The following is an 18,571-nucleotide window of genomic DNA, read 5'->3' on the forward strand; positions in this document are numbered from 1 at the left end:
ATCCACTATAAATAAACCTAGAGTCGTTGAGTTGGTGGGCAGATATATGGGGAAGGGTGATAAGCAAGTAGCTTGCAATTTTGCTTGCTGCTGACAGAATCCATAGGAATGTTGGATTGATCAGCTGTTCGCATGTGCATAACGCAAGTGAGTAGTGAATCCTTATGATTTATAGACCTGTGAAAGAGGGTCGTTGTGGCACAGCCTGCAAATATTCCACAGGAGCAAACAGGTCACTTTAATAGAGTGGAGAGAGAGATGACATTGGATATTACAGTTTTAGAATACAGGCTGAAGATCTTTCTGCATCGAGTAAAGGAACATTACCCAAGAAATCACTGCCTAATACACTCAGTTGATGCTCAACTGATGAGATTTTTTTTAATAGCTGCACTCACCCAGTTAAAATAAACAGATTACTGCCTGTATTAACACAGTGGACAGAAGAATCTCATAACAGTATATTTAGCAGTCACCAGTTAGAACTGTCAATGATAATTTCTAGCTGACAGACTTTATCCCACCTGCTGTGTTGGCCACTAATTGGCATGGAGCCAATTAATTCAAATCATTTTATGCCATCAGCCTTCAGCAGCAGCAGAAACACTTACCTCACTGTTTGCTGGCTTTCATCCATAACCTTCTCACCACCCCTCAACCCCCCCACCGCTCCCTAAGGATGCCTCATGACGCGGTCAGATCCGAGGTAGATCTGGTCGACTCACTGCAGCAGTTCTCACAGTTTCTGCACGTCGCAAACTAATGGAACAAGAACTACGTCTGGCAAATACTGATGTGTGGATTTCACAGGTGCAGATATCTCCAGATAATAATCACAGGGAGACACAGGCGGCAGGTGGCAACAAGCAGGTCCGGTAGCAAATTGTCAGAGAAAAGCTAGGCACCCGGCTCTCTGAGTATTGGCAGCACATCCATCTGCGGCCTGTTTTAAATGTGGATCTTTAATCTCCAACTCTGCACTGTGGGCCATTCAGCCCACCAGTACCATAACATAAGATACAAGAGCAAATTAGGCCATTCAGCCCATCAATTCTGCCCCATCATTCAATCGTGGCTGATTTTTCTTTAACCCCCATTCTTCCACCTTCCTCCTATCACCCTTAAGCCCTTACCAATCAGGAATCTATGAATTTTAGCCTTAAATACCCCTAATGACTTGGCCTCCATAGCTCTCTGTATTAACAAATTCTACAGATTTAACACCTGTTGGCTGAAGCAATTCCTCCTCATTTCACTTTTAGAGAGATGTCCTTTTATTCTAAGGCTGTGTCCTCAGATCCCAGACTCTCCAACAAATGGAAATATCTTCCCTGTGTCCACTTTGTCCAGGTGTTTCCCGATCCAGTAGATTTACATGAGCCTTCCTGTTGTAGTCCAGTTGATATTAAGATGAAACACATGATGCCAACAGAGAGAAAGGCACCTCATTCCTATCTCTTCCTATTAGATTCAGCTGCAATCATACAGAACATAGAAATTACAGCAGGAATCCATCAGGGTCACTAAATAAGATAGCAGCTGATCGGGCTGTAATTTCAACTCCGCATTCCCACCCACTCCAGTGGTCTTTAACCCTTTGCTTAGTAAGTTTCTATCTATCGCTCTCGAAAAAGTATTTGATGATTCTCTTTCCACACCTTTTAAAGAAAAGAGTTCCAAAGGCTCACAATCCGCAAAGGGCAATGTTTTACTTTGAAGTTCAAAGTAAAATTTATTACCAGAGTGCAAACGTGGCGCCACATGTAACCCTGAGATTCTTTTCCTGTGGGTATACTCAGCAATCTATAGAATCAATGAAAGAACAAGACCACAAAAGACAGCAAACCGTGCAAAAATAAAAATAAATAAATGGCAATAAATAATGAGAGCATGAAATAACAAGATAAGGAATCCATAAAGTGAGATCATTAAGAAAGGAGGGAGGGAGAAAACAGAGAACTATCGACCTGTCAACCTAACATCAGTAGTAGGGAAGATGCTAGAGTCCATTATTAAAGGTGAAATCGTGGCATATCTAGATAGCAGTGATAGGATTGGGCCGAGCCAGCATGGATTTACCAAGGGTAAATCATGCTTGACTATTCTATTGGAGTTTTTCGAGGATGTAACCAGGAAGTTAGACGGGGGAGATCCAGTGGATGTAGTGTACCTCGATTTTCAGAAGGCATTTGATAAGGTCCCACATAGGAGATTGGTGGGTAAAATCAAAGCTCATGGCATTGGGGGGGAAAACTGGTTGGAAGATAGAAAGCAAAGGGTACCGGTGAATGGGTGTTTCTCGGAATGGCAAGTGGTGACTAGTGGGGTGCCACAGGGCTCAGTATTGGGACCACAGCTGTTTACGATTTACGTCAACGATTTAGAGGAAGGCATTGAGAATAACATCAGCAAATTTGCTGATGATACTAAGCTGGGTAGCAGTGTGACATGTGATGAGGATGTTAGGAGAATTCAGGGTGACTGGGTGAGTGGGCAGATACTTGGCAGATGACGTTTAATGTGAATAAGTGTGAGGTTATCCACTTTGGGAGTAAGAACAGGAAGGCAGATTATTATCTGAACGGTGTAAAGTTAGGTAAGGGAGAAATACAAAGAGATCTAGGAGGCCTTGTTCATCAGCCACGGAAGGTGAATGAGCAAGTGCAGCAGGCAGTAAAGAAGGCTAATGGAATGTTGGCCTTTATTACAAAGGGAATTGAGTACAAAAGCAAGGAAATCCTCTCGCGTTTGTACAGGGCCCTGGTGAGACCACACCTGGAGTATTGTGTACAGTTTTGGTCTCCAGGGTTAAGGAAGGACATCCTGGCTGTAGAGGAACTGCAGCGTAGATTCACGAGGTTAATTCCTGGGATGTCTGGACTGTCTTACGCAGAGAGGTTAGAGAGACTGGGCTTGTACCCGCTGGAATTAAGGAGATTGAGAGGGGATCTGATTGCAACATATAAGATTATTAAGGGATTGGACAAGATAGAGGCAGGAAATATGTTCCAGATGCTGGGAGAGTCCAGTACCAGAGGGCATGGTTTCAGAATAAAGGGTAGGTCATTTAGGACAGAGTTAAGGAAAAACTTCTTCTCCCAGAGAGTTGTGGGGGCCTGGAATACACTGCCTCGGAAGGCAGTGGAGGCCAATTCTCTGGATGCTTTCAAGAAGGAGCTAGATAGGTATCTTATGGATAGGGGAATCAAGGGATATGGGGAAAGGGCAAGAACCGGGTATTGATAGTAGATGATCAGCCATGATCTCAAAATGGTGGTGCAGGCTCGAAGGGCCGAATGGTCTACTTCTGCACCTATTGTCTATTGTCTATCATTGGTTATGGGAACATCTCAATAAATAAGTGTAGTTATCCTCTTTTGTTCAAGAGCCTGATGTTTGAGGGATAATAACTGTTCCTGAACCTGGTGTTGCGAGTCTTGAGCCAGCTGTACCTTCTACCTGATGGAAACAGCGAGAAAAAAAGCATGGCCTGGGTGGTGAGGATCTTTGACGATGAATGCTCCTTTCCTGCAACAGGGTTTCATGTAGATGTGCTCAATGGTTGGGAGGGATTTACTCATGATGTACCAGGCAAATCCCCTACCTTTTGTAGGATTTTCTGCTCAAAGGCACTGGTGTTCCATACCAGGCCGCAATGCAGCCAATCAGCACACTTTCCACCACACATCTATAGAAATTTGTCATTTTTTGATGTCTTGCCGAATCTCCACAGATATCTAAGGAAGTAGAGGTGCTATTGTGTTTTCTTTGCAAATTGATGGGCGCAGGATGGGTCCTCTGAGATAGTGACACCCAGGTAGTTAAAGCTACTGAGCCTCTCCACTTTTGATCGTACAATGAGTACTGACTCTTGGGCTTCTGATTTCCCTCTCCTGAAGTCTAAAATCAGCTCTGCTTTAAATAGGTGAGACCCATTATTTTTATACAGTGACCCTCTCCCCACTGTATATGCACACAGCCTAATGTAGTCAGACATGCACATTAATGCACATGCACAAAACATTAACACATGCAGAAACAGTAGCATGCCCATACCCACAGACTAACACTCACAGTAACAGCAAATGTCCTTTCAGTGATTCAACTTGCAAACCAGTTTGGTTTAAATTAAGGCATCTCATTACAAAAGGCCCAGAAACAGGAACAGCTGGGAAAGGAACATTCTCCATTAATCTCTGGTAATTTGCCATGCTGTAACCAATTCTCCTTATACTAACAATTATTTAAGCCCAATAAAATGTTAGTTTACATGGCAGATGCTGCCACTTCTCTCAACCCTCCAGTAAAACATTGGCACTTTGCTGTAATACTTAATCTGTATTAAGGAGCAGATTTCACTCCAGTAAGCACAATTTTCAGTGCTTTCACTCTTCGCACCTCATTCGACGTGCACTGCCAGTCAGTGTGACTTGTCAGTTGGTTTATTTAGCCGACATTTTTGCTGTCTCTTCCCCGAAGCTGCAGCTTTCTGCAGCGGAGCCAGGAGCCCGGCTTCCCCCAGTACTTTGTCCAATTTTCCTTGAGCTTGGGTGGCAAATTAAACTGGGGCATGTGTCACAGATGGCAAATTTTCCGGCCGGAATCATTAAAGTGAATCGGGACATTGTGTAGATAGATGGTAGTGAAGAAGATTAGACTCGACACTGCCAAAATTCTTATTTTTTTCAGAGATACACATTATTCAAAATATAAACACAAAATACAATCAGGACGGATCTTTCTCTACAATCATTGTACTATCAGTCCAATCATCATGTTACAATGCCTCGACATGCTGCCCTTTAAACACTACATTGTTACTCAGGATTCAGCCCCCCAGTAACCTAGACTGTTGTTCTTCCCTCCGGAGACTTTGTAGGGGCTTTACCAAGCTTCACTGTCAGTCTTCTTAAGTCACACACAAGAAGGCTGTAGAAATTTAGTTGCCCATGACAATTGACACGATGTGCTCGGGTAAATAGTTTCTCTAATCAGTAGAGGTAACAGAGAATTTAGATGACAGGAAAAGAAAACAGATTTAAAATAACTATTTTCTTTACCAGTTTCTATGCTATTTCTTTCCTACCTCTTCCCCAATGTTAGGAACGTATCCAGATACATGCTCTACCATTGCACACACCTCCACTACAAATCATTGTCCTTGACTGTTATTTATTCCTGCAGCATGATTAGAGCTCACCAGCATTAATATCTTGCCGGCATATAGTCTGCCTGGAGCTGCAACCTGAATTGCATTTGCGAAGTGTGATTTAGATGTGCCTCCTGGATTGCGCACTTGTGGCGTTAATGCTGATTTGCACAACACAGTGAGGAGGTGGCAAACAGATCGAGGTAATGGCCGCAGTCGGATGCTGGCAGGCTCTTGGCTGGTCGATGCTTTGCCAGCAAATGCCAGTGACAGGAACAGATTGGAGCTGCAGTTAAACCAAGGATGTTAATGTTCCAGAACTCCTGTAGTCATTTACTGCCCATTCCCTCAATGTCACAGCTTGACTTCATTCTGCGCATTCAATAGTCCTGTGGTACCATGAGCTGCATCAGTGGCGAACAAGCTGATGAATGATCCAGAGCCTCAGCTGATAAATAACGTTAATAAATTAAAAAAACAGAGCAGAAAGAGTCAATAAACCCATTCCGGGCAAAAATAAAATTATCCAGGCCAATCTCTTTATTGTTCCTTAACTTTGTAGGTATACCTGCATATCTTAAAAGCATAATTCCATGAGATTCTGCAGATGCTGGAAACTTTAAGCAACACACACAAAATACTGAAGGAACTCAGCAGGTCAGGCAGCATCCATGGAGGGGAAAAGCAGTCGACATTGCTGGCCAAGACCCTTCATCAGGACTGGAAAGGAGGGTGAAAATACCAGAATAAGAAGGTGGGGAAGGAGTGCAAGCTGGCAGGTGATGGGTGAGACCAGGTGAGGGAAAGGTGGGTGTGTGGGGGAGCAGGAATGAAGTAAGAAGCTGGGAGGTAGTAGGTGGAAGAGGTAAAGGACTGAAGAGGAAAAAATTTGATACGAGAGGACAGTAGGCCATGGAAGAAAGGAAAGCAGGAGGGGCACTAGAGGGAGGTGATGAGCAGGTGAGAACAGGAGTGAGAGTGGAACCTTAATGGGGAATGTAAAAAAGGGAGAGGGCAGAAGTTACCACAAGTTTGTGAAGTCAGTGTTCAAAAACATGAAGTTTCTTTGCCTCCTCCCAAACTTCCAGTCAATAAAACATAGGAAGTACAGCACAGGAATAGGTCTTTCAGCCCACAGATGCCTGTTCTAACCATGATACAAATGTAAATTAATCCTGTCTGCCTGCACATGATACATACCCTTTCATTCCCTGCACATTCATATGCCTATCTAAATGACTCTTGAAATCCAACACCACCCCAGGCACACATTACAGTCAAATACTATGTAATAAAACACTTGCCACATACATCTACTTTAACTTCCCCCACCCCACCTTAAAACTATGTCCTTTAGTAATCAGAAGTTCTACCCCAGGTAAAAAGACTCTCTCTACCCTATCCATGACTGTCATAAACTCAGTGTACTCCAAAACCCCTTTCTCATATGAAAATCTTTCTCCTCAACTCTCCTCTAATTTTTCCATCAATTTATTTAAATGTATACATCTTTATTATTAATTCCCCCTCTGTATTCACTGTGTCCCAGCCTCTTATCTTAAACAGTGACATACCACAAATCCAAGCACTCTTCGAACATTGATGGTTCCAGAATGGCAGATTTTCCAGACAATTGGATCATGCTCAAATGAACACAGCAACACACTTCCAATTCATTTTTTTGGATGTTACACAGTGGCTTGATAAATTATTCAGTGAACCAAGTGAGTTTAACTCTTGAGCTCTTGCAGAGTTAAGACTCTTGAACTTATTCTTAAACAATAAAGATGGACTCTTGATCTCTTTGTGTACCTGGTCAGGACCCCTGCACTTCATTTGGGTCCTGATGATAGGTCTCAGCCCAAAATGTCAACTGTTTGCTCTTTTCCACAGGTGCTGCCTGGCCTGCTGAGTTCCTACAGCATTTTCAGAGTGTTGCTTTGGATTTCCAGCAGATTTACTCATGTTTGTGCTTGCATTTGTTATGTTCACTTTCTCTGTACTCTGCAATCTATTATCACTTTCCTATGGTACTATGTCGCTGTACTTAAGTACAGAATGATCAGTCTCGATGGCTTACAAACAAAAGCTTTTCACCATATCTCGGTGACATGACGATAATGAACCAATTCCCAAAGTAAAAGTTCTTGTGTGGGGGCCCCAAACTGAGCTTAAAATGAATGCAGAAAACAGGGCCTATTGTACTGTATGGGAACTAGGCCCCAATGGATCTAGAGAGAATACGAGAGCAGGACCCTGATTAGCTTGGTGACACATTATCTATATTTCTGAACAGTAGAATGTCTGAGTTTTACTGCGCATCTCAATCAAATCAGTCCCCAGTCTTCCCTCTTGCTATCACATCCAAACAGCACCATGGCTAAAATTTTCAACACTGCTGACATACAGTAATTTTCAGATAGTAGGTCTCCCCCCCGCAACTTCTCCTTCCGGTAACATGGAAATCACCTGCAACACTGCCGCACCCAATTTATGCTGATCTGGGTGTTTCCAGCCAGGATATGACAAGCACTTGGCAGTTTCCTCACCCCAGGAATGGGACAGAGAAAGTAGTTGGGCTTCCCCTTCCGACAGTCATCCAGTGCCTCTGTCTGGGAATGCATGTGTGAGGGTAGTGGGTGAATAAGGGTTGAACATGCCTTATTGACTCACTACATGGTTGCAAAGGAAGAGGAGTGAGCCATTGAACCCTTGCTTCAATCCTGTACTCAGCTCTATTTTGGCTCACCTTCATCTCATTGGTTAGTCACCTCTGGCCACCTTCCAATTCCACCACCCCCCAAAAAGTCTATCACCACCGTAAAAGAAAATTACAATTGGCTTTTGCTTTCTGAAGTGGTTTGTATGCTCCAGCAAAGTGAGTGTTCTGTTGCAGAGACTTAAACCAGTGATGTACCGATTACTGTTGCCCCAGGACATTGAAAAAGTAGAAACAAGTTAGAACAGGAGATGTGGGCGCTGAGAGGGGTGGGCAGTGGATGGGGACAATTTGTGAGAGCAATGAAGTGTAAGTCAATTTGACTTGAGAGAAAGGACGGATGGTTTTGAAGTTGCAAATTCGATAATTAGCCCAGTAAGGAGCAGCGCAGGACGACAGCTCATGGAGGTACTGCCTCGGAATCAGAATCCAGATTATTATTACATCCAGACACAAAAAATAACTACAGCCACAATAAAACATACAATAACTAGCATAAGAGAGGGGTAGTGTTTATGGGCTCATGACTGTTCAGAACTCTGGTGGTGGTAGGACAAAGCTATTCCTAAAAAAGCTTCCAGCTGCTGTACCTCCACTCTGATGGTCGTAATGAGAAGAAGGCATGTCTCAGAAGTCCTTAATGGTGGCTCATCGCCCTAGTAATCCGGGTACGATCCTGGCCTCAGGTGCTGCCAGTCATGAGTTTGCACATACTCTTTGTGTTTTCCTCTTTCCTCCCATATCCCAAAGTGGTAACTGTCCACCGCAAACTCTTGAGTTGTAGAGTCGAGGCAGTTGATGAGAATGTGGGGAGAATGGAATGGGATTCGTATAAATGAGTGCTTGATGCTTGCTATTGGCTTCCACTCTGTGTGTCTCTAGGTTAATTCAACATAATCATTCTAATATACCCCAAAACCGTAGGACACAGCCGTATATGACACAACCTCATGGAATCAGGAGAAGGGGAGTGAACTCTAGGTCTATAACCAACCAAAGGCAAAGCCACGATAATTATGAAAAAAAGACAACACATCAGTCTGAAGTGCGTGATAGGATCAGCTCAAGGTTCAAGGTTCAAATATCAAGGATCAAGTTTATCTGCCATATACAATAACATGTATTAGGAATTTGCTGTAGTGTGTTGGTACTAGAATGGTTGATCAGGTTAACTGCCTGAGGAAAGAAACTTTTAAAATGGTGTGAAGTTTTTGTTTTAACAGCCTTGTAAACTTCTTCCAGAAGGGAGCTTTTGGAAAACGCAGTTTGCTGGATGGGTAGTATCCACGATTACTTTGCCTGCCCGCTTCTTTATCCTGGACACTTACAAATATTGCACTGATGGTAGATTGCAGCCAATGACCCCCTTCTGCTGTCCTGACAGTTTGCTGTAGTTTTTGTATATTGAGGAAGAATGCTGCACCAAACCAAGCAGTCATGGTTGACGTGAGGATGCTCTCTATAATGGCAGTGTAGGATTCCACCAGTATGTTCCGTGGAAAGTGGAACTTTACCAACTGCTGCTAGAAGTACATCCTCTGCTGAGCCTTTTTGTTAATGAAGAAGATAATGGTTCTACCACATGAATTCCTGTGTAATAATGATGCCCAGGATCCTGAATGTTGAAAATGTGCGAACGGTAGAGTTGTTGATGGAGAGGCGACACGTTTCTCCTGAAATCAATACGCATCTCCATGGTTTTCAGTGCACTCAGCTCCAAGTTGTGATTGCACCAGGACACTGGCTTGTTTACTTCCTGGTGGAACTTGCATTCATCACCTCTGGATGCACTAGCACTCGAAGGGATCAGTGATGAATTAAGCTGTCTTTTGTTTGAATTAAATGGCAACTGCAGCAATATTCCCTGGTACAGTTAATCAGTTTCACACAGAAGGAGAATCCTATAATAGACTATTCCAACGAGAGGAGAAAACTGGGGTCCTTTTAAACCAAGGCAGTTTCTTGCCTTCAGTCCAGATGACTAAACAATTTGCAGCACTTCCCCATCTAGTCTTGACTATTCTAATACAGTCTTAATCAATATTGTTTGATTATTATTCAAAACACAAGCTGGAACTTCCACCAAATCCAACTTCCACGACATCCTTGTGCTTGTTGACTTGTATTGGCCCAGGTTCAGCAAAAGCTCAATTTGAAAATTGTTTTCACATGTTTTTAAACTCTCCACTTTACCCCTCTATAGTCTGTCTTGGAAGCCACACCTACTCCCAATTACTGAGCTAGCTGTGCACTTCTTCCAAATCTGGAGCCTTTCTGAACTTCCAAAATGAAATAATACTGCAGGTGCTGAGAATCTGAAGTAAAATCAGGTTTAAAACCCTTCATCAGATGCTGCCTGACTTGCTGAGTGCTTCCAGCATCTTCTGTTTTTTTTTTCATTTTGCATTCCCCAGTTTACAGATTGCACCATTGGTAGACCTGGTCTTCAGCTGCCAAAGCCCTAAAGTCTTCAGATCTCTAAGATTCCCATGGCTGTCCCTTTTTCCTTCTTGAAAATGCTTCTTTATCTGTACATCTTTAACTAAACTTTTGATCTGGATCCAACTGAATTGGAGCAATACCTTCAGGGGAAGACTGTTCACAGTAACCTTTCAAGGGTAATAAGAGATAGGCAATCAGCACAGTCTTGTCCCAGTACCCACACCCCAGAGATGAATATTTAAAAAACCTTTCCTTTCACCTCTTACTGCACTCCATTGTCAAGTTTTGGCTGCTAGCTCTACTGCAAATGTTAAGATATTTTGCAATTTGGAAGCTGCCAGGTAAATAGAAATTACGTTTGCTGCTTGACTGGCACCACCTAACTCACAAACACAGGTTCTGATTTAAAGTGTGCTCTGCATTGTTCTGGGTGTTGCCCATAGAGAGGGTTCAAGAGAGTAATCAACCCCCATGCTTCGAATGACCATCTTACCACCTCCATCAGCTGAAGATAAGCTGTGCAGAAAGTGCAAAAGATCCCTCAGCACCATTCTTTTCTTGTTTGACTTTACAAAGTTTTTTGGATTTGATGAAAAGTGCTATGATTAATGGGTATCTGGGTGGAGCTTCAGAATGCAATCCAGATTAAGAGGGATAAAATAGTTAATGCAGAGAGGGATTTCAGGAATAAGTTCTAAATTGGTATAAATCAGGAGGCTCAGTTGGTTTTTATATAGACTGAAAAACCCAGAGTAAGTTAAATTTGCATGATTTATGTATTAAACAATAAATACTGGAAAGTGAATGACAGGGCTCAGATTGTTTATACTTAAAAGGTAGATTCCCAGGAATGAGTTGTAGGTAGGAGTAGAGATTAGACACATAGATGCCTAATTTGTTAGATGGAAATCTGTAAGTAAATTACATACAGGCTGGAATCTAATGTGGGATTTAGAATGATTTATATGTTTTATACCTCTGGGTAAGTCTTTTAATTTCATTTTTCTATGGTTCTTCATTCCTTGTGCTTCTAAATATGTCAACTAAACAATATTCAACTTATCTAAGTACTAGTTCCAGAAGGGTTAAAACAAGCACTATTTGAATAATGCAATTATTAGAGGTTGTGTTGGTTCTCAGACTTGGAGGAAAGGCATATGTATAATTCATTCCTCTGTGAATCTGAAAAATGTACATCTGACTTTCCTAAGCCCATCCATCCTTCTTCAAATTATGGACTCATAACCCCGAGTTGTCTGACCTACTCTGATCACACCAGGTAGTGGACTGTGTTACAGGCCTTGGGGCATAGATTTTGTTTTATTTCAACATTATACTTAATTCATAAAAAAAAATACAGGAAGAGCAGTACAATCAGTGCATGTCTGTTTTTACATTGATTGTACCACCATTGCATTTTATTTAGAATGCTTTACTCACGCTTCACTTGAACAGAAGGGTGGACAATCCATTCCCCTCTATAGCTGCTGTCTGACCCTATGAATTCCTCCAGCCCACCATGTTTTGTCTTTCACTAGCATTGCCACACTGTTGGCTTGCCATGGATAAGGAGTACAGACTAAAACTTTATTCAACTTCATTTCCTCCCGTGGGTTAAATTGATTAGAAAAGTTTTTAAAATTTGAAATGTAAAGTGAACCATCCACCTCATAGTCTAATGACTCTCACCCACTGGCAACTTAATTTTGTTTTTGCCACTTTGATATATCTGTGTTTAGTTGGTCTATAGTGATTAACGGAAAGGATGAAAAGGGAGCTGTGAAAATTACAGCAGGCAAATTGAGCTTAGTGCGGCGTTAAATTAAATGAAAAATCTTTGCTGTTCATTTACATATAAAACTGCACCGTTAATCAGGACAACAGCCTGCCAGCAACTGTCATTACCTCAGAACTGAATTTGCTTAACTGGGAAAAGCTATTACAAAGAAACTTGATCTCAGTGATACAGCTCCAATCTGGGACTGATTCAGTGCGGGAAATGTCAGTGATGGAAAGCAAATGGCTATATAACTGATGCCTGTTAGATACCCAGCCAAACTAACATCAATGGAAAAGAAAATAGAAATACAGTATGAAGCCTAACATATTCCCTACTAAACAGCCTGCATCACCACTGGGAGTTACACCTCATCATAGAAAGTCTCCTTAAGAGCACTTTGTACACTATCGTAGTCAGGCAAACCTAGGGTTTGAATGCATGAGTATTACTGTTTTGCAAAAGTAGCACAGTACATTACAAACATGTCAAACAGAAGCTAACATAAACTTAGATTAACATAAATTACACATAATTTACAGACAAAATAAAGATAACAGCATTAGTGCAAGTTGAGAGAGAGAAAAACATAATTCAAGGTAGCGTTAATTTTTTTTCAGGTTGGTTCAAGAATCTGATGGCAGTGGGGAGAAGACATTTGTTGAACCTTGATGTCCTGAGGTGTATTTCCTTCACCTGCCTGAGGGTGTGATTGCTGTCGTCACTTCACTTGGCTCTCAGTAGGGCCGACCCAGAGTTTCTCCTTTTCCTCAATGACCAGGAATTTTCCCATTGCTAATCCATTCTCCCTTCCTCATTTATTTGACAGGCTCTGCTTCCTTTCACCTAGTGATCCAATTTGAGTCACTGCCTTTGCATCAATACTATAGAATTCCAGAGGAATAAGCAGTCAATCTGGAAGCTGATTCCTTATTTGACAGAAATGAAATGATAACTGTCTTTTAACATATAAGCTTGTAGTATTGAGATAAGTTACTCAGAGAATAGGTTACAAGGAAAATTACTGGGGGTGAGATTGTTCTGAAAACTGGCATAGACTTGATGAACTGAATATTCCCCTTTCATCTCATAAGAAAACTCTGTTTTGCCTTTCAGTTCCCAACAGACCCACACTTACGGTCCATTTCGTACAAGAGAACACGGTCATGTTAGAATGGCAGCCTCCTTCGGAGATGTTTGGACAGCTCCTTGGCTATCAGCTTCGGCTAGGGCGTACGGACGTATTGCCCCTGACAACCCTGGATTTCTTGGACCACGAACATCAGTACTTGGCCCACAGCTTACACAAAGGTGCCACCTACGTGTTCAGGCTGGCGGCCCGCAATGGCGCCGGTGTCGGGGTGGAGGATGTCAAACAGCTCACACTCCCAGAAGATGTGCCCAAAGGCTACCCACAGATCCTGGACTTGGCAAACGTCACCACCTCATCTGTTCAGCTTGGCTGGCTGCCCCCAGTGTTGGCAGAAAGAAATGGCATCATCACCTCATACACTGTCTCCTGGAGACAGGCAGGTGCCCAGAGCAATCCCACTGAAGTGTCCACCAGATCCTCCCAGACTAGCCTCACACTGGACAGCCTTAAACCGGATACCAGTTATGACATTAAAGTCAGGGCACACACCATTAAAGGCCCTGGTCCTTACAGTCCTGCTGTTCAGTATCGGACCATGCCATTGGATCAAGGTAGGGGTTATCTATTTGTAATCCCGGGTGGCGGTGGGGCAGTTTTGGGCTTGGTACACTCTACTTACAGTCATCTGCGTCAAATCCCAAGGTAAAATATGTCAGGTCTGCTGAAAGCAAGCTGTTGGTAGCTTCAGAATGCTTCATTGCTCATGCAGGTAAGGTCATCATTTGGGGTCAGCAAGTCATACCCAGTAGAGAAGGTCCTCATTGGGCAGTACGCTGCAAGCTCCAAACATAACTACACAGGTAGGAATGACTGCTGTTCTGTACTTCTGACTGGTAGCAATAAACAGATAGTCTAGGTGTTCTAGAAGACGTACAGGCCACTAGCCGGAGAGGCATGGTGGTCACATGGACATCTGGTTTTGCTTCAGTGATTGCCAGATGAAGCATTGACCAGCTGAGCAGATCCAGCAGACTAGTACCTCAATGTTGGGGAAAAAAACCATTTGATGACCACCAAATGACAACCAATGCATTGCTGGTGGGTATGTGGTAGTACTTCTGTACTCTGGTATCTCAAATGAGGCAAATGGAAGATTTAATTGAATATGCACCAAAAAAAAAATCTGAGATGGTTTCCTTTATGGCCTACTGATGTTTTTCCTGTTGGCCAGGGTGTACTTACAGAAAGCTAATGCGTATTTACATTGTCATAGGACCTTTTCTTTTAATTTGTTTTCTTTTTCAGCAGTTTTCCCCAAAAATTTCCGAGTAAAACTTGCAATGAAGACCTCTGTGTTGCTTAGCTGGGAAATTCCAGAACACTACGACTCTCCCATTCCGTATAAGGTAATTCTGTATGTGTCTGTGTTCCAACCAGTTCCGCTTTTCATGTAGAAGTAGAAGTCTAATGCCTTACTGAGGGATCACTCTGCCATAGTAGGGGCTGCAATGATGACTTAAGGTTCATCGGGATAGTTACACCAAAAGCCCTGGAAGGAGAATAAATCAAATGAATTAGTACACTCTAATGAGGATTTTTCATTTTTTTTGAAAAAATTGGTACAACATTTCCTCTAAATTACGTTCCCTTCCTCATTTTGAGAAAGAGTAAAGAAATGGAATGGAACAAAGCCCTTAATTCAAATTGATGCAGCAAGGCGGAGAATGCTCGCTGAGAATGAGACAGCTTGCAGACGGTCTTTGAGCTCCACTGTTGGGTCTGAATGACATGTCGTACTTAACACCAAATAAATGGCTGAAGTGGGCAACGCGGTATCAGAAACTGATAAAAGTCGAACTTTGCTGAAATATGGCTTCCTCCTCCACGACAGTGATTCAGATTACTGCTGGCTATTGATTCCACAGGTTGTCACATAATGACTACGCTTCCACGGATCAGAGTTCCCACAGCGCTAGAGTAACAAATCGCTATTCATATTTTGCATGTTTATTTTTTTTCTGTATTATTACGTTGAATCAGGGGATCATTGAAATTGGAGTAATTTTAATGCAACTTGTGAATGTTGTCAAAATTTCTTCACTTTCAGGGACTTTCCCTCCTGCTTTTGGTTCATGCTTCCAAACTGACAAGATTTTCGATCAGGAAAAGGATTGGTCTGGTTAAAAGCACAGAAAGGCTCAGTTAACAGTGAAGGAGAGCAATGAGGAAGGGGATTATTAGACTTGGTAAAATGCAGAAAATATCTTAGGTTAACAAGCACAAAATGCTGGGGGAACTTAGCAGATCAGACAGCATATATGGAGAGGAATAAAGAGTCGATGTTTTGAGCCAAGGTGCTTCATTAGAACTTATCCCTAACTATCTTTGGGCTCAAGTTATCAACACTGGGATTTTTCAAAATTGACTGAGCAGTACTCAGCAGCTGGCACTGAAGATTCTTAGCTTCAGAGATCCTAATCTTAACCATCCATAGTATCAGGAGATTAGAGCCAGTCATTCCTCTATATTAAACAGCCTTCCAAAATTCATTGCAAATTTCTATCCAAGAACAACATCTACCAAGATGAGTCAGTAATGAATAACTGATTATTGAAATTTGCCTCAGCAGGGAGAGAGTTTTGAGATTACTAGCTTAACCCGTATTTAAAAATTCCGGGTTGGGGTATTGGTCTGACTAGAGTTAAAGTAGTTAGCCATGAGAAAAGACAACTGAACAAGCATAACAGACAGTGACATAGATATCAGAAAAAAGCCGTCCTAACATACAAGAGTCTGTCACGACAGTGGGAGGGAGATCAACACTCAGTCAAAACAAGGGCAACATAACTAATGTTCTATTAACACTGCAGCTAGGATTCATAACAGCCTGGAATTATTATGAAGCTGTGAATTTGCCGTCTGCTTTGGGGATGTTGCAAAAAGAAGCATATGTTTTGTCCTGACTCGTACACTTTACATCAAATTTAAAAGTCATTCCTTGCCAGAGAATCACGTCAGAGTTTTTTCAAGGAGTTATTTTTTCTTCTCCATACTTGGGGGTAAAATCATGCTTTTACATAAAATTTGACTGCTGGCATCCAGCTCATTGAAGTTTTATCTCATGGTGAACTCCAAGCAGTGGATAACTTCTGGTACCTCTATTCTTTCTGGCTCCATCTCAAGAAATCCACCAATATTTACTACAAACCCACTGACTCTCATCACAGTCCTGATGTAGAGCCTCATCCTGAAATGTTGACTGTCCATTTTCCTCCATAGATGCTGCTTGTCTTGCTGAGTTCCTCCAGCATCCTTTTTTTTTTAAAAAAAACTGCTTTCCTGGTACCTGTAGCATGTAATACAATTTATATATGAATCTAAAATGGATCCTCAAGGGGTTGCTCAACACAAGGACTTGGCTGGCAAACCTATATGGGATCAAGAGCTTTTACTGGAGAGATCTTGAATTTTCAGACAACCACCTGAACAGTACAAGAAGTGACGCTGGGTATTAACCATCCACCTGGTTGGGACCGCTGAATTAAACACAGGTCAGGTTATCCTGTCCTGTGAAACCTAGAATTCAGATGTGTTCTTGGTTTAACATTTTGTCAGCAGAGATGATTTTGATATTTTTTATTAAGGTTAATCTAATTTTGCAAGGAGTAGAATACCAATTAACAACGGCATGAAGCTATGAAAAATAAATTAACACCAGCTACAAATTGTCCATTTTCACTGCTGACCTTCGAAGATCTGGAAGTCTCAACTTGCTAGTGAATGTTGTCTCAGTACTAAATGGTCATTCTCCATGTGATAGCAGGATCTTGTGAGGTACAACAATGTTACATAGACAGCCAGAATAAGCTGTACCCAAGAGTCACCTTTAACAGACTGCAAATTTCCTCCCCTGAGCTTAGCTGGCTGTCAAAAGTGATGACTATCCCTAAATGTTTCTGACACTCAAAAGCCATTGGAAGTCACTGATAGAACTGAAGAAATTTAAACTTTAAATGCAAAATAAACAGAACTAAGGTCATTTAAATACTTGCCTAAACTCAGCAATTCAATTACATAATACTTATTGTATCCTTACTGCTCACAGTTGTTTCTGTTCATTCAAATGGATGGACTCACTGTCCATACAGGTCCATTGGGTGAATTACCCAGCATACATAGTGGGTGATTTCAACAATTTTTCTTTCAGTTACTGTACTTGATGAGGGGGCCAACATCCAGCCAATTTCAATATTGGAGTCCATTATCAATTTTCTGTGTAAATTTGGGAAATTTTACAGTTCCTAGCACTCATGTGGAGAAATCTTTAGGGGCAAGTTTTAGGACCACATATGTTGGAAAAGAAATTTCGGCATCTGAGCTGTATCATATTTCTCAGAACTAATGTAAAGTTGTATTCAATTGAGAAAAGTCTCAACTGGTGTGAAGTTAGATTACTTGAAATTTTAAAGGTTGATTCAATAGATTTTTTTATTAGGTTAACATATCAAGGAATGGAGTGGATAAACAGGATTGAGAAATGAATGAACTATGACCTACTTAAGTAGCAGAAGAACCTTGAGGACAGAATGGTCCACTCGTATTCCTGTGCTCCTTAATGGTCATTTTGTCTCAGCAAGCTGGATGACCAATTGACCTGTTTGGGGAATTTTGGTTTGAAATCATATTATTGGCTAATAAAAGGACAGAACATTATGTTCTTCTTTGAAGTTCTGCCTTAAAGCCATAAGCGCAATATCCAACAGAAAGTAGAACCTGTTTAATAATTCAACTTAAAAATATTCATGGTACTGCAGCAATCCCTTAGTACTGAAGTAAGATAGTAGTTCAGATCATCTGCTCAGTGGGATTTGAACCCACAATCTTCAAAATCAAAACAGAGCTGATGCTGTCATTTCTTAAATGTTGTGCATTTTTTGAAAAGATGTAAGAACAGTTAGCTGGCTGTGGGAAAGCCTTCAAAAGTAATAATAAAATAATAAAAATATAAAAGTTAATAATCATCTTGAATGAGTTTCAATTGCTAAGGGAATCAACTGGCATTTATCAAGGAAAACCATGTTTGGATAAACTATTTTTGATAATGTAGAAGGTTAATCAAGGGAATGCAATAAATTATATCTACACAGATTTCCAGATTTCTGAATAAATTCCACACAAGATGCCAGATAGCAGAACACAGGTCCATTTATATTAAGCTTTAGTAGCAACATGTATAGGAAATTATCTTCAAGGCAGAAAGAAGTGAATAGCAGTCAACAGTTGTTTTTCATCTAGAGCTTCCTGACCCCAACTCTTTTTTTCTCACTTATTTAATGGCATAGGTGTGTAGGATAAATCTTTGAAATTTATGGCAGACACTAAGGTTGGAAG

General features: G+C 41.5%; 1 protein-coding gene across 16 annotated transcripts in view; it reads left to right on the top strand.

Annotated features, from left to right (window-relative positions):
• Positions 1 to 18,571, top strand: part of LOC132406245 (receptor-type tyrosine-protein phosphatase S-like) — a 475,477-nt gene that overhangs the window by 336,436 nt on the left and 120,470 nt on the right. For 6 of the 16 annotated variants that reach the window (XM_059991616.1, XM_059991623.1, XM_059991621.1 and 3 more), the window contains 2 exons: positions 13,204 to 13,791; positions 14,486 to 14,586. In XM_059991616.1, coding sequence (XP_059847599.1) covers positions 13,204 to 13,791; positions 14,486 to 14,586 — 689 coding nt within the window. The remainder of the gene's footprint in view (positions 1 to 13,203; positions 13,792 to 14,485; positions 14,587 to 18,571) is intronic. The other 10 variants (XM_059991620.1, XM_059991624.1, XM_059991622.1 and 7 more) reach the window with 3 other exon arrangements.

This window comes from Hypanus sabinus, chromosome 16 (genome assembly GCF_030144855.1).
Source record: "Hypanus sabinus isolate sHypSab1 chromosome 16, sHypSab1.hap1, whole genome shotgun sequence".
Taxonomy (NCBI): Eukaryota; Metazoa; Chordata; class Chondrichthyes; order Myliobatiformes; family Dasyatidae; genus Hypanus; species Hypanus sabinus.